Source organism: Solea solea, chromosome 17, assembly GCF_958295425.1.
Source record: "Solea solea chromosome 17, fSolSol10.1, whole genome shotgun sequence".
Taxonomy (NCBI): Eukaryota; Metazoa; Chordata; class Actinopteri; order Pleuronectiformes; family Soleidae; genus Solea; species Solea solea.
In genome coordinates, this window is record NC_081150.1 from 20676538 (window position 1) to 20699026 (window position 22489).

The 22489-nt window shown below is 43.2% G+C and overlaps 1 protein-coding gene across 3 annotated transcripts; it reads left to right on the top strand.

The window, feature by feature from the left end:
• Positions 1-1327: 1327 nt before the first annotated feature.
• On the top strand, positions 1328-21853 carry LOC131443280 (filamin-A-interacting protein 1-like). 3 transcript variants are annotated; one of them, XM_058612752.1, is made up of 7 exons: positions 1328-1418; positions 7885-8068; positions 8155-8450; positions 9138-9317; positions 10892-11070; positions 16969-19708; positions 21272-21853. In XM_058612752.1, exons 3-7 carry the CDS (start codon positions 8166-8168, stop codon positions 21473-21475), a joined length of 3588 nt encoding a protein of 1195 aa, XP_058468735.1. In that variant the 5' UTR covers positions 1328-1418; positions 7885-8068; positions 8155-8165; the 3' UTR covers positions 21476-21853. The 3 variants fall into 3 exon arrangements, with proteins under 3 accessions (XP_058468735.1, XP_058468736.1, XP_058468737.1); XM_058612754.1 differs by having other exon boundaries at positions 1400-1418; positions 8015-8068; XM_058612753.1 differs by lacking the exon at positions 7885-8068 and having other exon boundaries at positions 1338-1418.
• Positions 21854-22489: the final 636 nt, after the last annotated feature.

Below are 22489 nucleotides of genomic sequence, written 5' to 3' on the forward strand. Positions count from 1 at the left end.
GTGCTTGGAAGGGGGAGGGGCTTGTGCGACCAGCTGCAAAAGTCAGCCTCTCTCTCTCTCTAAGTTTTAATGGTTGATTCCACAAAAACAGTATTTTGTCTAAATACGTCATTCCACCATGTGTGACCTGCTGACCTTTTGACCTCTTGGCCAGGTCACCCTTTAAAAAGAGATCTCTTTCACCTGTTAAATAAAGATTAAAAAAACATTTGAATCCACGCTCGACACCAGGGGGTGGCAGGCGGTAATGTACATGGACTTGACTTAATATTTTACCCTTGACGGAAATAATGACAGAGGACAATAAGAGTCACGCTTTTATTTTGAAGGCTTTTTCAAAACATTGATGTTTACGTTTGGCAAACTTTTTAGCTTCACGAAAATACACACACACACACACACACACACACACACACACACACACAACCGGGAGTTTCATTAACCACAGTGATGATTGTTCTTCACACACACTAATTCAACTATTGTAAAATAAATAAATATATATATTTATTTATTTTTATATACATATATTATTAAAAAAATTAATATTGTACATAAAGACAATATAACACCAATATGCATATATACATAAAGATGATGACATATGTTAAAGTTTTGTTCTGGTTTTGTGTTTTTGTGAGAGGGAAATAAATGATTTTGCGAGACATAATATGATGAAAAATGATACCCAAGACAAAGAGTCAGAGTCTTATTTTATTTAAACTGTATTATATTTGTGCTTTGTTAATTAACGTCTTGTTAAATTGTAATAAGATATTATTAATATAATAATAATAAGGAATGAAATAAAAATGTATTTATTAATTAAATTAAATAAACTGAATAAAATGTGACATATACAGTCACTGGTCATTTTAATAGACATTCATCATCTCCTGTATATAAACTGAGCTGAGCTGTGGAGGAGGAGTGGTCTCATAGTTCAGCTGCTCTCACACACACACACACACACACACACTGAGGGCACAGGTTAAATATAGAGCAGACTCTCACTGCTGACCACAGACTCTCAGCATGTGATTTGATTTAAGAGAAAACAACAACAACAGAGTCTATTCTCACCTCTCTCTCTCTCTCTCTCTCTCTCTCTCTCTCTCTCTGTCTCTCTCTCTGATTCCATTTAAACTCAGTTCATCACAGAGGAGACACTTCACACGCTGTTGTCCCTGACACAGAGGAGGAGACAGTGTTGACTGGACTCGAGCACAAAAGAGACTGAAGACTGGAGTAATGTAGTGATGGTGTGTCAGTGAAGGCAGCACGAGAGACCTGGACTCACTGTGTCACAAAGACCTGAACTCACTGTGTCACAAAGACCTGGACTCACTGTGTCACAAAGATCTGGACTCACTGTTGGATCTGGACTCACTACTGTACTGAGAATAAAGAGAGTTTAGGTAAGAGTCATTTATTCACTGCTGTTTATGATTTGATTACAAACAAATAAACACATTTTAACTCTATTTATGTTGAAATAGAATGATATTTATTGTCATTTCATAAACCTCAATGACACACAAGGCTTCTGTATTTTTAATGTGCAACAAAAACTTCAATAAAAATCATTCATATAACAATATTCATTAAATCGACAGATTTTTTCATATTACTTCACACTTTCATACTTTATTGTCATATTTGTATTATTTTAGTATCTTATTGCATAAATAACTTAATATCGATCTATCTTGCAGCAACTTTGGTGACAAAAGTGTAGCATGATGTATGACCATGTGACTAAACAGATTATCAGGGATTAACCCTTACATTTGAAGTGGAAAAGTGAGGAAACTAAATCAATCACAGATTAAGGGAAAATCATCTGTGTTATCATACCCAGCATGCTCTGCTCTGCACTGCTCGGCCCCGCCCACCTCCCCTGAGACTCCATGAATAGCTTTGCTTTCTTTACCGTCACTGTCACCGTCACTGTTGTTGTTGCACGTGTTATTTAATGCAGAAATCTGATAAACGCTCCATCGAAGAGGTTTGAGCGATAATCCACTAACTGTTGTTTCAGATCCTCGAGGAATCAGTGAATCATTTTCACTGTTTTTCACAGAATCCTTTGCTTTTAGCATCTGCAGCAGAAAGAAAGAAGAAAGGAGAGATTTTATCCTCTGAACAAAAGACTCAGCTCACAAAGATCTACGTCAGTTTAAGTCTACGATGTTTGTGTTTCACGTCTTTATCTCACTGTGAGACAGACTTTTCCAACAGGAAACTGAAGTCTGTAAACCACTCACTCTCCCACACCAAAGCCCATAGAGAAAACCAGTGATTTTAACATCACAGCACACAGGAGTTGTTGATCCACTGCTGCCTCCATCACTGAGTTCAAATGTCTTATTTTGTCAATTTGGCATTTGAAAAACTTGTTTCAGATTCACCTCAGTGACACAAAGTGACCACACGAGGCAGCAGTAGACCAGCAGCTCCTGTGTCGCCGCGAGCTCAAATCACTGATTTTCTCTATGGACCACACTGGTGTATCTGTAACAGAGTCACTGATAAGACGGGAACCATGAGCTCATGATGCTAATTCAGAGCAGTGATGTGTGGGAAACTGATGACGCTCAGCAGTGTCTGCCCTCATGTTTGCTTTCATAACAGCAGCGGCTGTTCCCATGGCAACACAACAAGGAGTGGACGTGCAGAGGGGAGTTTGGGTCCAGCGTTGTGTTCCTGAGGAAGGCGTGTATGAAAGCATTGAAAGCAGCAGATAACATGGTGAGGGACGACGACATGCTCTCTCACAGCTCACTGAGACTCAGAGGTGAAGTTTTATCTCGAGCAGCTAAAACTCACCTGAATGTTCCGACTAAAGTCCAGACAGTAACAGAGTCTGAAGCAACGTAGACTCACAAACATCTGCGCTCGTCCGACTAAAACTGAACATACAGTGAGAATCCGCTCCTCTAAGTCAGAGCTCATAGTTCTTAGTAGGAAGCCGATGGATCGCCTACTCTGGCTGAGGAATGAGTCTTTACCCCAAGTGAAGGAGATACAGAAGTATCTCGAGTGCGGGAAAAATGGAGCATGAAATTGGCGGTAGAAAAGTAGCTGAGCCAAAAGGCAAAGCTCTCGAGCTACCGGTCTACTGTCCTCGCGGGTACAAGCATCAGAAGGTTGTCTGGAGTCCCCCTTAGAGATAAGGTGAGAAGCTCAGTCATCCAAGAAGAGACTCTGGGTATAACCGCTGATCCTTTACGTGGAAGGGAGCTAGTTGAGGTGGTTCGGGCAACCAGTAAAGATCCCACCCACGGCACCTTCCTTAGGAAATGTTCCTGGCATGTCCAACAGGGAGGAGACCTCTGGGCAGACCATGGACTCAGTGGAGAGATTCAACCTCCTTGCTGTTCTGGGAGCACTAGGGGAGCCCTCAGACAGAGTTGGACGATGTGGCCAGGGGAGGGGAAGTTGTAGGGCCCTGCGACCCTATCTCGGATAATGGATGGATGGACAGATGGATGTTAGTCCCACTTCTGCTAATGGTGCGTTCCATTTGTTGTTGGAACACAGATTTGCAACTTGAAACAACCTCACCAACCCCCAACATGGGATTCCAAGATGGCTGCCACCATGCAAACACTGCTACTTTTACCAAGAACCAAACTTTAACTGTAGACTTGTTGCTACAACGTTAACGTGAGTAGCATAACACAAGCCTTGTTATTGACTGGTCTTGCGAACAGTGGCTAACAATGGCTAACAATGGCTAGACCGGAAAGGTTTGCGTCCATGATTTCTTTTCTCGACTTCTCAACAGGAACGCAGTAAATTCACTCCCAGATGTGAATGGAACTCAGCATCTGCTCTGGACACTCTGAACATTTTCTACAGTTCCTGCCTCTGAACTTTGACCTGCAAATAATATAAGAATTTATGCTGAGTCGTATGCTAAAAAGCCACTGAATATAGCTGGACATGCTAACAACTAGCCACCAGCTAAAATTGTTCAATGAGATCTTGAGGAGACACTGAGTCCAAAGAATTTCATGCCTGGTAATAATGTTGCACACAACTACATAAAGAATCTTGTAACAGACATTATTTAATTATATTTAAAGGTTACGTACTACAGCTTTAAAGCGATGGTTTTGTGTGTGTGTGTGTTTGAACGAGTTCACGCCTGCGTTCCAGATGCTCGGCCTGCGTCTATTTCTGATGTTGCGGTGACGCGCTAAACATGGTAACGTGAGCCGGTGGTGACATTCAAGCCCCGACTGTAAGCGTCGCTATTTCAAGCAGCGCTGCCTGATATGACTGATATCACTGAGGCACTGTACTGAGCACTGTATGTCTCACTGTGGTGGTTTCGTTTCCATGGAGATGAAAACACTGACGCAACTAAACTCAAAAAATTTACACTTTTGGCACAAAAAAAAAATGTGTTTTGTGTTTACATGCTCACAATAAAGCCTTCATTCATATGATCAGTAAAAAACCTCATCAGGTGTCTTTGATGGCTTTGAACTCTGAACTCTTTTCCTGTGGAGGGGAGCGTCTCCCAATGTACATCTGCAGAAAATGATTAGGAGAAAAAGAAAGAGAAGAAATCAACAAACCTGAGACTCAGCTTCAGATGGAGCGGGAGAAGCAAAGATTCCTTCAAGAAAAACTGAGGAGCATCAGAGATTCACACGGGCATGAAGCTGAAGTTCTCTCACTGTGGAAGCATGATGAACAAAATCAGAAGATGGCGGAGGAGCTTGAGACCGAGAGGAGGAAACAAAGAATTCTCCGAATCCTGAGGAATGAACTTCAAGTACAAAATCTAAAGTATTACCTGCAGGAGATCCGTATGAAGATGGCAGATGACCTCTGTGTGGACGGTAAAAAAATATGTATTCTCCAGCAAGAACTTGAGAAACTCAAAGCTGCTTCACCACGGAGCAGTAAACTGTTTCACACTGAAGTTCTCACACTGAGGCAGAAGATTGGTGACCTTCAGCGTAGACTCCATGAAGAAACCAAAGCTATGGAGAATACTGCAGCGCGAACCCGCTTCTACATGAACCACATGAAGGCAGAGGATAGAGCGTTCTGCCAGAGAACGGTGGTGGAGCTTGAGTTGGAGAGGGAGAACAAACTGACCATCCAAGACGAGCTGAAGAACCTCAGAGCTTCACACCACGAGGAGAGAATGAGATGGTGTGAAGCTGATCTCCACAAAGAGGGGCAGAACATTAACCTCCTTCAGCAAAAACTTCAGAGGGAAAAGCAGTGTCATGCAGACAGTGTGTCAACGTTTCAGCGCTTACTCCAAAACCTGAGGACTGAGAGGGACACCTTCTGTCAGAAGATACCACAGAAACGGTCTGTGTTGAGAGACATGGAGGAACTGAGATCTCAGCTCAGTGTTCAGCGGTCACTCTACCTTCATCTTTCCACAAGGATCCAAGCTAAAAGAGAGGACAGTCAACCTCACCAAGAAGAGACAGATGAGGTCCAGCCTACAGTCCAGTCTGAAGAGACAGTTGAGGAACAGAGTGAAGGGACAGCTAAGGTCCACATTGAAGAGACAGTTGAGGTCCAGTATAAGGAGGCTGGTGAGGGCCATTCTGAAGACACAGCTGAGGTGCAGGAGGAAGCTGTCCTGGAGAAAGTCATGGAAGACGGTAGACATGCAAAATTTCAGATGCCAACTGCCATAAAACAGCAAGAAAGAAAACATAGAAGAAGAAGATGGGTCCCAGTGAGGAAGACAGAGGAGAAGTCCAGCTCCATTAGAATTGTTCTAGGCGAAATGACAAATTTATGAGAATCCTCAGGACTCAAACATGTGAAGAATCGATCTAAGTCCAAGAGAATTCCTGAATAATTTCAGTCCAATAGAACCACTTCCTAATTCAGCTTCTGTTGTGGTCACTGGTGAGGTGAAGAGTGACAGACTCTGAAGACGTCTTCAAGGTTGTCGTCCGAAAATAATTTGGAAAGATTCACAGCACAAGAGCATTCTGTAAACTCATCTTTGTTGTAGATTAGACCGGGAAGGTTCTCCGTCATGCAGGTCATAGTCATCTTGATCTCGGAACTAATGTTTTCCATGTTTTCACTTGTAGCAAGCCTGACTGTCTTAGAGGCTTGTTCTCCTGATGCCTCCATCTTTACAAAGCAACCAAAACCTGGGAGCTGCGTTGAAGGAACTCTGAACTGCGTTGAAGGAACTCTGAACTGCGTTGAAGGAACTCTGAACCTCGTTGAAGGAACTCTGAACTGCGTTGAAGGAACTCTGAACCGCGTTGAAGGAACTCTGAACAGCATTGAAGGAACTCTGAACTGCGTTGAAGGAATTTTGAACTGCGCTGAAGGAACTTTGAACCGCGTTGAAGGAACTCTGAACTGCGTTGAAGGAACTTTGAACCACGTTGAAGGAACTCTGAACTGCGTTAAAGGAACTTTGAACTGCGCTGAAGGCACTTTGAACCGTGTTGAAGGAACTTTGAACTGTGTTGAAGGAAGTGATTGTAACAAATAACACAAAGTAACACGACAAGTAAGGTTTACAAGTTTACAATTGATACACAATTAGTGCATAACAAAATGTCATTGAGTGTTACTATTTTATCCTGAACTGGACTAAACACATGTTCAGTTTCACAGTGTTGACGTGTTGTCGGTGGGTCGACGTTGAGCAGCTGTTTACAGTGTCACTGTGTTGGGGTGTGCGAGGCTGAGAGCGGCAGCTGTGCAGTAACATGGAGGTTCAGGCATGTGAGGGATTGCTGATGACTTATAAAGTGATCGCCTCCAAGCTCTTGTTAGAGTCCAGACACAAGCGGAGAGACCCTAAAAATACTCCTTTTAAAATTTGGCTAAGAAGCAGCTGCGACTGCGTTTATACTCTGACTGTGTCAAAGTCAGTTTGTCTCATCACGGTATGGATCCTTTCTTACACTATCAGACTTTCACATCAAATCTAAACTCTACATATTTTTAATAGCATTTCATTTTCACGTCCTAAAACTTTGAGGTAAAAGATTCAGGTCACACAGAACAATTAACTCTGTTTAGAACCAAACCAACTTTCAGCCAATCGCTCTGCAACGCTAGCACATGCATTCATCGTCTAGCTGTTAGCATTAAAAATTAGAAGCTTTTGAGAATTTGGTACAGTGCTCAATATTATTTATTTAATCAACAAGCTCATGTAAATGAGCAATTTATAGACACCCTGAAGTAAAATAGCAACAAAGTAACACTAAAACCATGGTGTTTTTGCCAATGGGATTGGAGTTGCAAATTCACCTAGGTTTGAAAATCCTGAGTGAACCCTCCAATTTTTGTGTGAAAGAGACATTACACAGACTTTTCCAACAGGAAACTGAAGTTTGTAAACCACTCACTCTCCCACACCAAACCCCATAGAGAAAATCAGTGATTTTACACAGGAGCTGCTGGTCTACTGCTGCCTCATGTGGTCACTTTGTGTCCCTGGGGTAAATCTGAACAGAACATTTTCAATGCTGAATTGACAAAATAAGACATTTGAATTGGAGGCAGCAGTGGACCAACGACGCCTGTGTGCTGTGAAGTTAAAATCACTGATTTTCTCTCTGGGGTTTGGAAACAGAAAAAAACCAAGCCGCTTTTTATTTTAAAGCGACTCCGCTCTTATACAAACATAAGTATGGTTGTTTCACACTCTGTGGAAATATCTTGGCTTCTCTCCTGAAACAACTATAAATAACAGGTGATGCTAACGTTGTTGCTAACACTTAGCTTCCAGGATTTTCCGTGGCTGAGTCATGGTCTGCTTTCACGGGAACTTTGACCTCCTTCAGATCTGGTGTCAGGACTCAAGAGAGCAGACGAGAGCCGCTCACTCGCTCATTTCATCTCCGCTTTGTTTGTGTGCAGTGCCAACAGCCTCCCGACCATGTGGACGTTTGATTCCTGTCTGTTTGTGCTCAAGGGAAGAGGCAGATTAGATAAAAGTACATACTGTTCACATACCAGGTTTTAATTTAGCTAACCTTTCCCTCCAAAGACCTCGGAGCTACTCTCAGGGTTCCTACTGCTGCTTGAAATCCTTGTCTTCCAGGTTTGAAAAGTGCTTGAAAATGAGATTAAATCTACATGTTTACATGACATGAGTGGGTTTCTTAGTTTTCTTTATCCAATTCACAGGTAAAACAAAGATGCGGTCCAGGAACTGCACCATGGACGGTCCAGACCATAACGGACACATCCAACCAACCAACGGTTTCCTCAAGCAGGAGGAGGAGAAGGAGGAGGAGGAGGAGGAGGAGAACACACCAGGGCTGATGAAGAGGAAGATGAGAGTCCAGAGACAGGAGAAGGACGGGAGGACTGGGACAAAGAAGACACCTCAGAGAGCTGGAGACAGCAGGAGGACGCCAACGCCAAATCTGTCAAAGAAGGAGCTGCTTCACCTGCTGGGAATCATGGAAGGAGAAGTTCAGGTGAGAACTTTCTGCTTCTTCTGGAGCTTAAACCATCCTTCATATGTTCATACGTTCACATTGTAGCTCCAAAACAAGCTAACAAAGCTAAACAGACAAGCTAAAAGAGATAAACATAAGCTAACAGAGTCAGACATAAGCTAACAGAGCTAATCACAAGCTAATGGAGCTCAACACAAGCTAACAGTGCTAAACAGACAAGCTAACAGAGTTAAACCTAAGCTAACAGAGCTAAACAGACAAGCTTAGAGAGCTAAGCACATTCTAACAGAGCTAACAACAAGCTAAAAGAGCTAAACATAAGCTACCATAGCTAAATACAAGCTGACAGAGCTAAGCACGCACTAATAGAGCTACACAGACAAGCTAACAGAGCTAAACACAAGCTGAAAGTGCTAAACAGACAAGCTAACAGAGCTAAACTCAAGCTGAAAGAGCTTAACAGACAAGCTAACAGAGGTATACACAAGCTAACAGAGCTAAACACAAGCTAACAGAGCTAACATGGTCGTCAAACAGCTGCAGTTCCACCTCGAGCAGACAGAGAGCAGCGCATCTGATGATGAATTGTTTCGCTTTGTGTCACATTAGATTTGACCGTATTGTCGTTTATTGAAATCGTACAGTTTATCGCGTCTGAAATCAAACGTTGCTGTGACTGAATGTCATACAAATGTTCGTCCTCAGGCCAGAGAAGACGTCATCGGTCTGCTGAAGTCAGATAGAACCAGACCTGAGACTCTGGAGGCTCACTACGGTTCGGCCGCCCCTATCAAACCTCTGCAGGCGCTGCAGAGAGACGGCGTCCTCGTCCACGGCGGCGGCAGCAGCAGCACGGACGACGTGTACGAGAAACCCATGGCCGAGGTGAGGACGGGAAGTTAGACGCCGCACAAAAATCACGTACAGTAAAATGACATTTTAGAGAAGGATTTTGTTTACGCCGCCATGTTGGCAGGAGAAGAGTTCACTGTGCACTTTAAATCCACAAAGATTGAGTGATACGTCCCATCATTTGACAGACTAAATATATATATGGTCCTATTACTGCCCCCTGGTGCTTTTCAAGAGTATGGAAACACCTGCTGCGGACATTTACTTTCATAGTATTGTTCAGTTTTGTTCATTCACAATCATTGTGAATGTATAGAAACAGTGAATCCTGAGGAGAAACATAATTAGCAGCTCCCATTAACAATTCTATTTTATACTTTTATATTATAGGGCCACACGGTGGTGTAGTGGTTAGCACTCTCGCCTTGCAGCGAGAAGACCCGGGTTCGATCCCCGGTTGGAACAAGGGCCTTTCTGCATGGAGTTTGCATGTTCTCCCCGTGTGTGTGTGGGTTCTCTCCGGGTACTCCGGCTTCCTCCCACAGTCCAAAAACATGCAATGTGGGGATTAGGTAAATTGGACACTCCAAATTGACCATAGGAGTGAGTGTGAGAGTGAATGGTTGTTTGTCTCTATCTGTGTGTGGCCCTGCGATGGACTGGCGAACTGTCCAGGGTGTACCCCGCCTATCGCCCGATGTAGCTGAGATTGGCACAGCACCCCCCGCGACCCTCTGGTGGAGGATAAAGCGGTAGATGATGACTGACTGACTTTTATATTATAGTTATTATAAACAAATATATTTACAGAAATTGAGAATAAAAAAAACCCAAAAAAACCAAAGGGTGTTTTCACTGCAAAATATGATTAATACAAAGGCACAACGTGGTGTAAACATTGATATTTGACAGGAGAAATACTGATTATACATTTATTACATGTAATAATTATATAAAGAATGTAAAAAATTATAAAGCAGAAACAGCCGGCTATTCAGTGAACCCCTTTTTTGTATTTAAACATATTTTAAAGAGTTTTAAAGCTGCAACACACAATGTGGCCTAAGCTTTTATTTTGGCGGTGCCTTTGGATAATGTAAGAGGAGAGTGAAATCTAAGCCTAAACCATCTTAAATTATGTGTGAAACAGCAACAAAAATACTTAACATAATTAGCCTGTGCTTCCTAAAAGTTGTAATGTAAAAAATAAAATTCTATGACGTAAAAACTTACCCAAAAAATTGCAAAATATATATGATTATACACACAAACATCGTGTGTATTAAACAGATTTTCAAGGGTTTTAAAGCCGCAGCAGCAGATGATGTATGTGGAGGTGTAATCTTTTATTTTGTTGGTGCTTTTCATTCATGAAAGAGAAGAATGACATGTGAGCGTGAAATCGTCCTTTCTGCGATGAGTCGCAGCAGTTCTGTGACGGGAACATGATTTTCTGCTTCGAACAAAAGTCCATTGAGCGTGAAAGTATTCAGAGTGAAGCTCAGTGTGGACACTTTCTCACACACACACACACACACACACTCGTACAGTCGGCGTGGATAATCTGTGTGTTTTGAGTTGTGTTGTTGTGCTCGTGTCGTCGTCAGTTGGAGCGTCTGGAGGACAAACAGAAGGAGACGTACAGACGGATGCTGGAGCAGCTGCTGCTGGCGGAGAAGTTTCACCGCCGCACCATCACCGAGCTGGACAACGAGAAGCGCAAACACGCCGACTTCATGAACAAGAGCGACGACTTCACCGGCCTGTTGGAGCAGGAGCGAGAGAGGTGAGCGAACGCCGCTCACGCACTGGCCTGTGAGCGCCCCCTGCTGCTGACAATCAGCCTGGGACACAGAGGCTCAACTCAGACAGACTTTTCTAACGATAAAGTAAAGTTGTGTTTGTAAAGCACTCACTCTCCCACACCAAAGCCCATAGAGAAAATCAGTGATTTTAACATCACAGCACACAGGAGCTGCTGGTCCACTGCTGCCTCCATCACTAAGTTCTAATGTCATATTTTGTTTAATTCTGCTTTTAAAATCCTTTGTTCAGATTGACCTCAGTGACACAAAGTGACCACACAAGGCAGCAGTGGATCAACAACTCCTGTGTGCTGTGATGTTAAAATCACTGATTTTCTCTCTGGGCTTTGGTGTGTAAACTGTGAGCAGTTTACAAACTTCAGTTTCCTGTTTTTTATTAATCATTGTCTAACTCTCGAGTACAAATCAGTGTGGTCGTAATAAACGCCTGATAACAAGCAGAGAGTGTTTGTGGCGTCGATGTATTAGTCCATGACAGTTGTTGAGTAAACAGAGGTTGTAATCACGCAGCAGGATCTCTGCGGGGAATGACATCACTCTCTCTGTGTGAGTTCAGGGTCGACTCACTCCTGCACACTGACTGCAGCCGACAGGAATGTGTTTTCACACATTATCATCATCGTCAGAAATGATCTGGCAGTTCAGTTAACGTCTTTGAGAAACAAACGGCATCAAGAGAAACTGAACGTTAAAGGTCCATTGTGTTAAAATCTAGGTGAAATAATGTTTTAAAATTGTATTTCTGTTTTAGCGTGGTTCTGAAAACTATGGGGTTGCACTTTAGTGTGGACAGACAGAAATTGGGACTTTCATTTTAAAAACTGCAGGGTTGCATTTTTTTAGGTGGATAGACAGAAAGTGAAAGTTTTATTTTGAAAACTGCAGGGTTGCATTTTTTAGGTGGATAGACAGAAAGTTAAACTTTTATTTAGAAAATTGTGGGGTTGCGTTTTAGTGTGGATGAAGATTTTTTTTAAACTAATTTCTTTTATCCATCATCATCATTATTACGTGTTATTTTGAAAACTGTGAGGATTTGTTTTAGTGTTGTGAGACAGAGAGTAAGACATTCATTTTGGAAACTGTGGGGGTTGTGTTTCACACTGAGAGCTTTATTTTGAAAAAACTGGGATTGGGTTTTAGCACGGTTGAACAGAAACAACAGGTTATGATGAAAACTGTGAGGATGTGTTTTAGTGTGGACGGAAAGAAAGTGAGACTTTTATTTTGAAAAGTTAGGATGCGTTTTTGTGTGGATGAAGATTAATAATGATAACATCATTACGTGCCATTTTGAAAACTGGGGAGTTTTGTTTTTAGTATGGATGAAGAGAAAGTGAGACTTTTATTTTGAAAGATTTGGGTTTGTGTTTTAGCACTGTTGAACAGAAACAACCAGTTATTATGAAAATTGTAAGGATGTGATTTAGTGTGGACGGACAGAAAGTGAGACTTTATTTATCAATTACCATAAAAACATGCTGCCTACTGCAGCTTTAATGTTAGTGGACGCAGTTAAAAATGAGACAAACAGCAGAATCTGAGTGTGACTATAATTAGCTGCAGATCAGCGCCTCCTGGTGTGATTGTGTTTGCTGTGGGCTCAGAGTGTTTGTGGCTTCCTCCTCCTCCTCCTCCTCCTCCCTCTAATTCTAACTCTGTGTGATGAGCTTCTGTCATCACTGAGGCTATGAATAAATCTGAACAGGAAGAATCTTTCTGCAGCTTCATCATCTGCCAACAAGGTTTTAATGACAGACACTAGAGGAAGAATGTGAGTGACGTCAGAAGAATTCATATACACGTTTGTATCAGAATCCACTCATTTCTGTTCATCCACACAAGATTAGTATTATTATCAATGTGTTATTTTGAAAACTGCTGCGCTGTAGTGTTTTAGTGTGGATGAAAAGAAAGCAGGACTTTTATTTTGAAATCTGCTTGGTTGTGTTTTAGTGTGGATGAAAAGAAAGCAGGACTTTTATTTTGAAATCTGCTGGGTTGTGTTTTAGTGTGGATAAGAAGGAAAACAGGACTTTTATTTTGAAATCAGCTGGGTCGTGTTTTAGTGTGGATGAAAAGAGAGCAGGACTTTTATTTTGAAATCTGCTGGGTTGTGTTTTAGTGTGGATGAAAAGAAAACAGGACTTTTATTTTGAAATCTGCTGGGTTGTGTTTTAGTGTGGATGTAAAGAATACTTTTATTTTGAAAACTGAGGTTTCTTTTTAAGGTGGACATACGGAAAATAGGACCCTTATTTTGAAAATGGCTGGGTTGTGTTTTAGTGTGGATGAATAGAATTAGGGACTTTTATTTTGAAAACTGTGGGACTGAGACCATTAACTCTTAATTTCTTTTTTTGATGTTATGAATCGAATGAGAAGCTCATTGTACGATAAACTTCCTTTTAAACTCCGGAACCGGTGGAGCCGCCCTCTAGTGGACACTGAATATATTGTCACTTCCTATTTGGCTTCAGGAAGAACCTGGAGGTCCTTTTCTGTTTACGATCTGTGGTGTGAACGCACTGAATGCTCATCAACAGAGATCGTTTTCTCAGGAAGGTCCTTGTCTTTTCTTGAGGCCACGCCCTCTCTGGGGACAGGAAGTGTCATGTCAGCGCTGACGACATCGTCCAGGGTTTTCATCCTCTAACTCACAGAAAACGTGATGTTCTTCACGTTCTTCTCTCTTGTCCTGCTGATGTTTATGAGCATCAGATAAGTTCTGGTATTTTCCTGTCCAAAAGCAAAACGTCTCGCCCTGTATTGTTGCTGCCGCGTTGCCATGGAAACACGGCTGGGGCCCCGCAAGAGCCACATGCATGGAGACAAATGGGTAAAAGTTTTTATCCAAAAAGAAAAACAACAGTGTTGTCAGTGTCACACCTGCTGCACAGTTGTCCTTTTATTCTCCCCGAGGAGGAAAAACAGCAAATGTTAGAAAGAAGAGGAGGACATGTCCTCGTCCTCCTCCTCAGTGTCCTCACTCCTGGGCACCATATATGGAGACATGGGTGACATCATCAGGCAGTGGAGCAGTGCTGTTTTGCACAACATCCACCTTTTTCATTGTCCTCTGATGACATGTTTGGAATGTGATGGCTAATTCCCAGCAGAGTCGCTTCCCTCTGATCCTGTGAGACTCAGAGCAGCAGCAGCAGCAGGAGCAGCAGCAGCTCTGGCTCTGGTCCTGGTTCTGGTCCCTTGCTGAGCTTTAAAAAGCTTCTCGGATATGGATGAAATCCTTCCTGCATCCTATCGCGTTGGTAAGTTGAGCAGAGTCTTTTGCAGGAGCAGAGTGACTTTGACACTCTGACTTTTACATTTTTGTCACATGTGACCATTGGTGTCTCGCATCTCCTGCAGAGATTAGCTAAACATCCACCAGCAGCACATTAGCGCAGGCGTGTCAAGTTCTCAGAAGTGTGTTGGCAGAGCTCCAGTGTCAACAGTGTCCACACCAAGGCTAAATTATTTGCAGATGCAACTCTAAAAATCTGTGATGGTGTAAAGATTCAGGAACTGTGTTGAAACAACTATATTTATTTGCCAATTATCTGACTTCAGGTTCAAACACCCAGTGATATTTTCAGTCCAATTTGATCTTGTCAGTAACAGGAATTATCTTTAACAAGCTCAACTGAAAATACAAAAGAAAACTGATAAGTGGGTTTTAGTTTATTGTGGATGAACAGAAAACTGAGACTTTTATTTTGAAATCTGCAGGGGTTGGTTTTAGTGTGGATGAAGAGAAAACTGTGACATTTATTTTGAAATATGCAGAGGTTTGGTTTAAGTGTGGATGAACCGAAAACTGAGACTTATTTTGAAATATGCAGGGGTTGTGCTTTAGTGTGGATGAACAAAAAGCTGAAACTTTTATTTTATTATGCAAAATCAACGTTTTAATCATTTTAATACTTATATTTGGGACTCTGGAGGCCCTACCAGCCGCCAAAGTGTGGAAAAAGAATACTCAGTCATGTTTTCGTGGTCCCCCTTAGTGTAAGTATAGGCGATAAAACACGTGATGTTGAATTCCCTGCGATTGTGACGACACAATGCGAATTTCACCGCAAATGTTGCCACCCCAGCAGGAAGTTTACTTTGAGAGCTCCACCTTAGCTCCACCTTGTCCCTATAAAATGCGAGAGTGCAGGCGAGGGAGGACGAGCGGTATTATGTCAACACGGAGGGACAAGTGTGCTGTTGGTGGCTGCACAGTGGAGCACAGTGTTTTACACAAACTTCCAGCCTCAGAGGATTTTATATATGAAGCAGGATAAAGTCATCAAACGTGTGTTTGTGTGTTCGCACCACCTCACATCAGACTGTTTTATGAACCTTGGTCAGTACAATTCTGGACTGATCAGAAGATTAATAATCGGTGCTTTTACATTCCCACAGCTGTGGAGAACACAGGAGTAGCATGCTAGTTACTGAAACAAATCTAGAGTTTTATAAGCAGTGAGTTACACAAACAGCGGCCAGCGGTCGCCGTATTTAGTCAGCGACCGTATTTAACCGACGTACAAACACACAAATTTTTAGGAAAAGGTCAAATAGAGCTCATAACTGACCATTCTGACACGTCCTGTTGCAGTCTACATACAACAACTTCTTCCGTAGCTTCCTCTTGTTCAGGGTCGGACTCTGGTTCAAACATATGGTTGAACCGCAAAGTTTCCTCCACCAGCCACGTTCTTCCCATGGTTCACGTTCAACGTTCAACATTGTAGTGTGAGCGTGTCGGCGTCGACACCCCCCCTGGAAGAAGTGGGTGTGTGTTTGCCTGTGTCTCATTTGCATATAAAGGGACAAGGCACAAAACCGAGCGTTCTGAAAAGGGCGGGTTTAGCAGGGTTATTGAACTGCTATGGTGCTTCATCCTTATGGTATTTTGACCAAAGCATGTCACAGACATGTTCATTAGGACACCAGGGAACTAGTTTAACTTGGAGAAATAAGGTATTATATGGGACCTTTAAAATCTGCAGGGGTTGAGTTTTAGTGTTGATGAACAGAAAACGGAGACTTTTATTTTGTAAAATGTAGGCTTGTGTTTAGTGTGTGTTTAGTGTAGACAAATGGGAACTGGAACCTTTATCTTGAAATCTGTGGGAGTGGTGTTACAGTATGGATGAACACTGAGACTTTTATTATGAAAAGTGCAGAGTTGTGTTTTAGTGTGGACACAAATAAAAGAAATACTTTTACTTTGAAAACTGTGAGGTTGTTTTTTAGTGTGGATGAAGAGAAAACTGAGACTTTTATTTTGCAAACTGCAGGGGTTGTGTTTTAGCGTTGACAAAAATATAACAGATTCTGTTCCTCACTGGTTATTGTTACCAAAACATTTGTGACACTTCCTGTCAGTAACAGTTCAGTCATTGTTCCAAAAATCGTACCTATGTAACATCTCTAATAATACCAAAAATATTTCAAGTTAGAAAACTTCTGAATCAACTTTCTTATCCATTTTTAAAACCATAAATCAAAATCATCAGCTTCTGCTGAGTCTCATACGCTCTCACCTCACTGACCTGCAGCTGTGATCTGCTTTGTTTTCCCTCCTCCGTCCTGCTTACCGCGTTTGTTCTGCTCGCCTGGTCTCATTAGCCCGGTCTTGTTAACCAGATGTGTTTGCAGGGCTCATTAAAAAAATGAGCCCGAGGACGTCGGAGCACTCAAAAATAACTTTTCCTGCATCTAATCATTCATGATTGTGAGCACATTTGCCAACATCCTTGACGCAAAATGGATTCAGGATTGTTGACATCTGCACTGGAACAATATGTTTGATGTTAGCTTTCAAAACTCACATAACGTTGTCTTTTGTTCTGTCTGGTTCTTAGACTCAAGAGGCTGCTGGAGCAGGAAAAGGCCTACCAAGCTCGTAGGGACAAGGACCACAGCAGGAGGCTGGAGAAGGTCAGAGCTGAGCTGGTGAAGCTCAAGTCCTTTGCCCTGATGTTGGTGGACGAGCGGCAGCTGCACATCGAGCAGATCGACCAGCAGAGCCAGAAGGTCCAGGAACTCACCCAGAAGCTGCAGGAAAGAGAGCAGCGACTGGCAGCTGTCTCTGACGCTGCCAAGGAGGACGGCCAGAAGGTCCTCAAGCTGGAGACCGAGCTGGAGCACAGGGCAGCCAAGTTTGCTCAGGAGCACGAAGAGATGAGCACAAAGCTGGCCTACCAGGAGTCACATAGCCGACAGCTGAGGCTGAAGCTGGCAGGACTTTCAAACAAGATCGAAGAGCTGGAGGAGAACAACAGAGTGCTGCAGAAATCGGACGAGGACCTGCAGGAGCTGAGGGAGAAGATCAGCAAAGGGGAGTGTGGCAACTCATCTCTCATGGCGGAGCTGGAGAAACTGAGGAAGAGGGTGCTGGAAATGGAGGGCAAGGATGAGGAGATCACCAAAACTGAGACTCAGTGCAGAGAGCTGAGAAAGAAGCTGCAGGATGAGGAGAACCACAGCAGAGAGCTGAGGCTGGAGGTGGACAAGCTGCAGAAGAGGATGGTTGAACTGGAGAAACTGGAGGAGGCATTCAGCAGGAGCAAAGGCGAGTGCTCTCAGCTTCACACCAACCTGGAGAGAGAGAAACGTGTTGTGAAGGATCTGGCCGGAGAGCTGGAGAAAGTGAAAACCCGACTGAAAGAACTGGAATCATCGGAGTCACAGTTTGAAAGGACAGAAATGGTCCTCAAAGACGATCTTGTGAAGTTGAAATCCTTCACTGTCATACTGGTCGATGAGAGGAAAAACATGGCAGAGAGACTCAAACAGGAAGAGCAGAAAAGTGACGATACGAATAAAATGTTGAAAACAGAGCAAGGCAAGGTCACAGAGGTCACTGAGAAGCTGATTGACGAGAGCAAAAAACTTCTCAAATTCAAGTCAGAAATGGAAGTGAAAATATCAGCTCTGACCAAAGAGAAGGAGGAGTTGAAAACTAAACTTGCAAGTGAAGAGGAGAAGTGTACAGCTCTAAATAGCAAGCTAAGTGGTATGAAAATAAGAATGGACGGACTGGAGGAGTCGGGGGGGGAACTGCAGAGGAAGTGGGCCAACAAGAATCTGGATGAAGACAACAAAGTAAAAGAGCTAACACTGGAAATCGAAAGACTTAAGAGCAGGCTCAAACAGCTGGAGGTGGTGGAGGGAGATTTGATGAAAACAGAGGATGAGTACGATTTACTGGAGAAGAAATTCCGAACAGAGCAGGACAAAGCAAACACACTCTCTAAGCTGCTGGAAGAAATGAAAAGTCAGATTGCCAGAAACAAAGCAATAGAGAAAGGCGAGGTTCAGAGTCCTGAGGCCGAACTGAGACTTCGCTACAAGATGGAGGAGACTAAAACCAGAGAGCTGCGGGCAGATGTTCTGGCCCTGAAGGAGAAGATTCATGAGCTGATGAACAAGGAGGACCAGCTCTCCCAGCTGCAGGTGGACTACTCTGTGCTCCAGCAGAGATTCATGGAAGAGGAGGAGAAGAGGAAGAGCATGACCCTGGAAGTGGCCTGCCTTACCAAGGAGCTGGAAGCCACCAAGTGCTACAGCCGTGCATTGCGGCCTAGCATGAACGGTAGGAGGATGGTTGATGTCCAGGTTACTTCTACAGCGGTTCAGACTGATGCTATAGCTGGTGACTTTTCTGAGGATGAGACGACAGCAGGCTTTATCAGAAAATCAGTACTTGAGGAAAACCACTTGATGAGTAACCTCCGACAACGGGGTCTGAAGAAGCCAACCGTCCTTGAACGATACCCTCCAGCATCTGCAGAACTTGGGGCAAGTAAATCATGGGTTCCTTGGATGAAAAAGAAAGAGGCCATCACCCTCAATCAGATGACATCGGTAAAGACCAACGGGGCATCACACCCAGGCCATCCACTACACATCCGAGTGACCCCAGATCATGAAAACAGCACTGCCACTTTGGAAATCACCAGCCCTGGAGCTGAAGATTTCTTCTCAAGCACCACCATCATCCCAACTCTCGGTCTCCAGAAACCTCGCATTACAATCGTCCCTAAGCCCACAACTGTGATGTCAAAGAGCAAAGCCTGCGACATGACGGGAAGTCTTAATCGAGCAAAATCTCCTGTCACAATAACTACCATCTCCAAGGCCCGGAGTCCGGAGAAGACAAACAGCAGCAGATCTGGAGGCCTTCAATCTCCGGTATCCATCATCACAGTCAGCACCACACCTGTGGCAGAAGCGTGCGCATCATCCGAGCCTCACGAAATGACTTCAGGCCGAACTGTGATCAAAATGACCCCAGAGAAGCAACCTGTGCCTTCAAATGTCCGGAAATACAATGGCAACAGCAACATCATCACAACAGAGGACAATAAGATCCACATCCACCTGGGTCCGCAGTTTAAAAGACCTTCTGATGGACGCAGCAGTCCCATGGTGACGCTCAGAACTCTTGGTATGAACTCAGAAAGCAAAGAAGCCTCCACAGGGACGGTTTTGCGCTCCCCACACCAGACCTCGATGGGAAAGACAACTCCAGGCAAAATGACGAGCAGCATAACGATCACACCCATCACCTCTGCAGCCTCCAGGCCGACACAGTCAGTGGTGAGTCATAGCAAATCCACTTTCTATAGCATGTAAAGAATGCAGCAAGGGGTTTTCGGGGGTTCAGACGCAGGAGGAATCTTTCCAGAACATTCTGGCAAACGATGGCACCTGGGAGACGGGACACTTGCCCACAATCTTGCTGTGAATTTTCTGGAGATTTTCCTACTGTTCTCTCCTGTGGACTCATTTCAAGTCCTCTGGAAATGAGACTAGAGGAAAAGCACCAGAAAATGTGTGTACAGACATTTTCAGTCATTAGGATTCTTGTTAGTCTGGGTCATACATTCTGCTTCCATATGTCCAAAGAGTACAGCTAGGGTCTTCATGTAAATGTCTTTATCTGCTCATGTCTGCAGTGTTGCTTGCAAGGACTGCGTGGACTGTACCTGCTGGCTGCACATGCCACTGTCTCACAACACTTTCCAGGCCAGTTGTTTGGCGCACTCTTCTTTTAGTCAAAAGTTTAAGATGGTAACCATAGATGCTTGCTTCAGGATGTCCAGTTCCTGTGTTCATCCTTGTATTCTTTCGAGTGTTGGGTTATAAAGGTGTGGGGAGTGGCCCCTCTTTGCTCGTCTTCTTTTTCGACCAAAAACAAAAGAGTGCACCACCTACTGGACTGGAACGTGTGCTACATGGGCCAGTCATAGTCAGAGAGGTCATGAAACGTCTATTTTCATAAAGGTCTGCATCAAACATTGTGGACATGTGCAAACGATTTAAAGCAGCATGAACCGCATTTTCCTCTTTGATTGACAAACAAATCAATGACTGGATGATTTTTGTTTTATGTTTCAGTTGCTTCTGAAATGTGTAAAAATGAAATCGCGTGGTGTGTGCTCCCTAGATAGCACTATCTCCAGGTATAAAACAGCAACGTTACACTAACGTGATGTCACTGGTATGAGCTAACACTGGAATGACCTGATCCCACTCTGAAGAGAACACCTCCTACTGGTCTCATTTACAAATTCACAAATTTCCCAACTGACATAATTTCCTCCCTTTTAACGAATCACAGCTACAAAGAGTTTGACGTTTTCACAAACTGCAGAAATGCAGCTCCCTTTTCAAACTTACAGTGAGAAGGTGAAAACTGTGATTTCACGCTCCCACACCAAACCCCATAGAGAAAATCAGTGATTTTAACACCACAGCACACAGTCAGTAAGTTCCAATGTCTTATTTTCTTAATTCAGCATTTAAAATCCTTCATTTAGATTTACCTCAGTGACACAAAGTGACCACACGAGGCAGCAGTAGACCAGCAGCTCACCATATAATTAGTATTCCCTTGTATTTCTCCATTACAAAATGCTACTTTCAAATGCTAGAGCTAATTATTTTCGGAGTAAAGTGTGAGCAACAGCCCAGTTGCCTACATCCAAATCCTTGGAGATCAGATCCCACTCAGGCTGGATGACACCTGGTCTGAACATGGTCTTTTGACTTGGTGGAGATGGTTCATTGTAGTGAAACACAGCTACGTAAAACCAGTACACACATTGTCCTTAATGTCATTTCCTGTGTCCTTATGTTGTTTTGCTGTTTGTTTTCCAGCCCAGTCCGGATGTGCAGTCGGCTCGGATCGCGACCACACGGATCCCTGTATCAAAAGGTTTGAAACCCACCAGCAAGGCAGTTCTGGGCGTGTCGGCGGTGACGAGGTTAGAGTCGCGGGCCGAGAACCAGTCGATGAAAATCGAGCTGAGGAAGTCGACGGTGTCCGCACACTCTACCTCTGCGGCGGGAGGCAAGAACTGAGGAGGTCGAACACGCTTGCCGTCATGGCAACCGCTCAGCGCGAACCTTCACGGTGGTTCAGATTGCCTTCGCCACCGAAACGACGGCTATTTGAAAAAGCACAAGAACTGAGGAACTGTGCGTGTGAGACGCTTAGTTTTTACGTCACTTTGACGTTAAAGAGCAGAGCTTAATTTTTTTAGGGTTTTATATCTTTGCATGTCAACGCTGGATTTTGATTCAATTCATGTTTTCTCACTGTAGGTCGAGACGCGGTCATATTTTCACAGCATGTCAGGTTATGGAGGTTTTCCAGTCGCTGTGAACTGTGTGCAGAGTATGAATTTGTCATCATTTGCCACTGGAACCAAAAATAAAAGCTATTTATCTTTGAGCCAACTCTGTGTGTGTGTGTGTGTGTGTCATCCTAATTCTCCTAATTCTAGGTTCCTAGTAGAGGATGGGTTAAATGCAGAGAGAGAATTTCCCTAAGGGATTATTATAGTAAATAATTTTGTTATCTGTTGCATTTCTCATCCAAACACCACATAAGTCATCACAGGTCACACTGGTGCCCTCAGTACGTCACCTACCAAGTTTCAAGCCAGTCAACAAAACGTGATGATTAACAGACAGACAGACGCTCCTCAGATTAATAGAGATTAAAGATGTATAATCAGTGCTCACGTATTTGTTAGCACAAAATAAGAGCTCACACGTCTACCTTTAAGTTACAAAAACTATTATATACAGTATGTACTATGTACTGTATTCATATATACATGTGGTTCACAATTTTAAAAAAGGATTTATGATGCAAAATTAATTTATAAATATCAAAAACAGATATTTTAACTGAGGGCCACATGAAATAGATTGAGGGACTGCAACCACAGGTTTGAGACCTCTGGAATATATTGTACAATGCAAATCATTATTGTTTACAGTATATTGTCTCATTTATTCTATATATTTTGCTTCTGTTCTCATTTCTACTCACTTTTTGGTTCCTTTTTTTCACCTTTGATCTCATAA

Coding starts and splice junctions, on each gene's coding strand:
- LOC131443280 (XM_058612752.1), top strand. CDS start 8,166: ATGCGGTCCAGGAACTGCACCATGGACGGTCCAGACCATAACGGACAC. Junction 9,318..10,891: donor ACGAGAAACCCATGGCCGAG/GTGAGGACGGGA, acceptor TGTCGTCGTCAG/TTGGAGCGTCTGGAGGACAA. Junction 11,071..16,968: donor TTGGAGCAGGAGCGAGAGAG/GTGAGCGAACGC, acceptor TCTGGTTCTTAG/ACTCAAGAGGCTGCTGGAGC.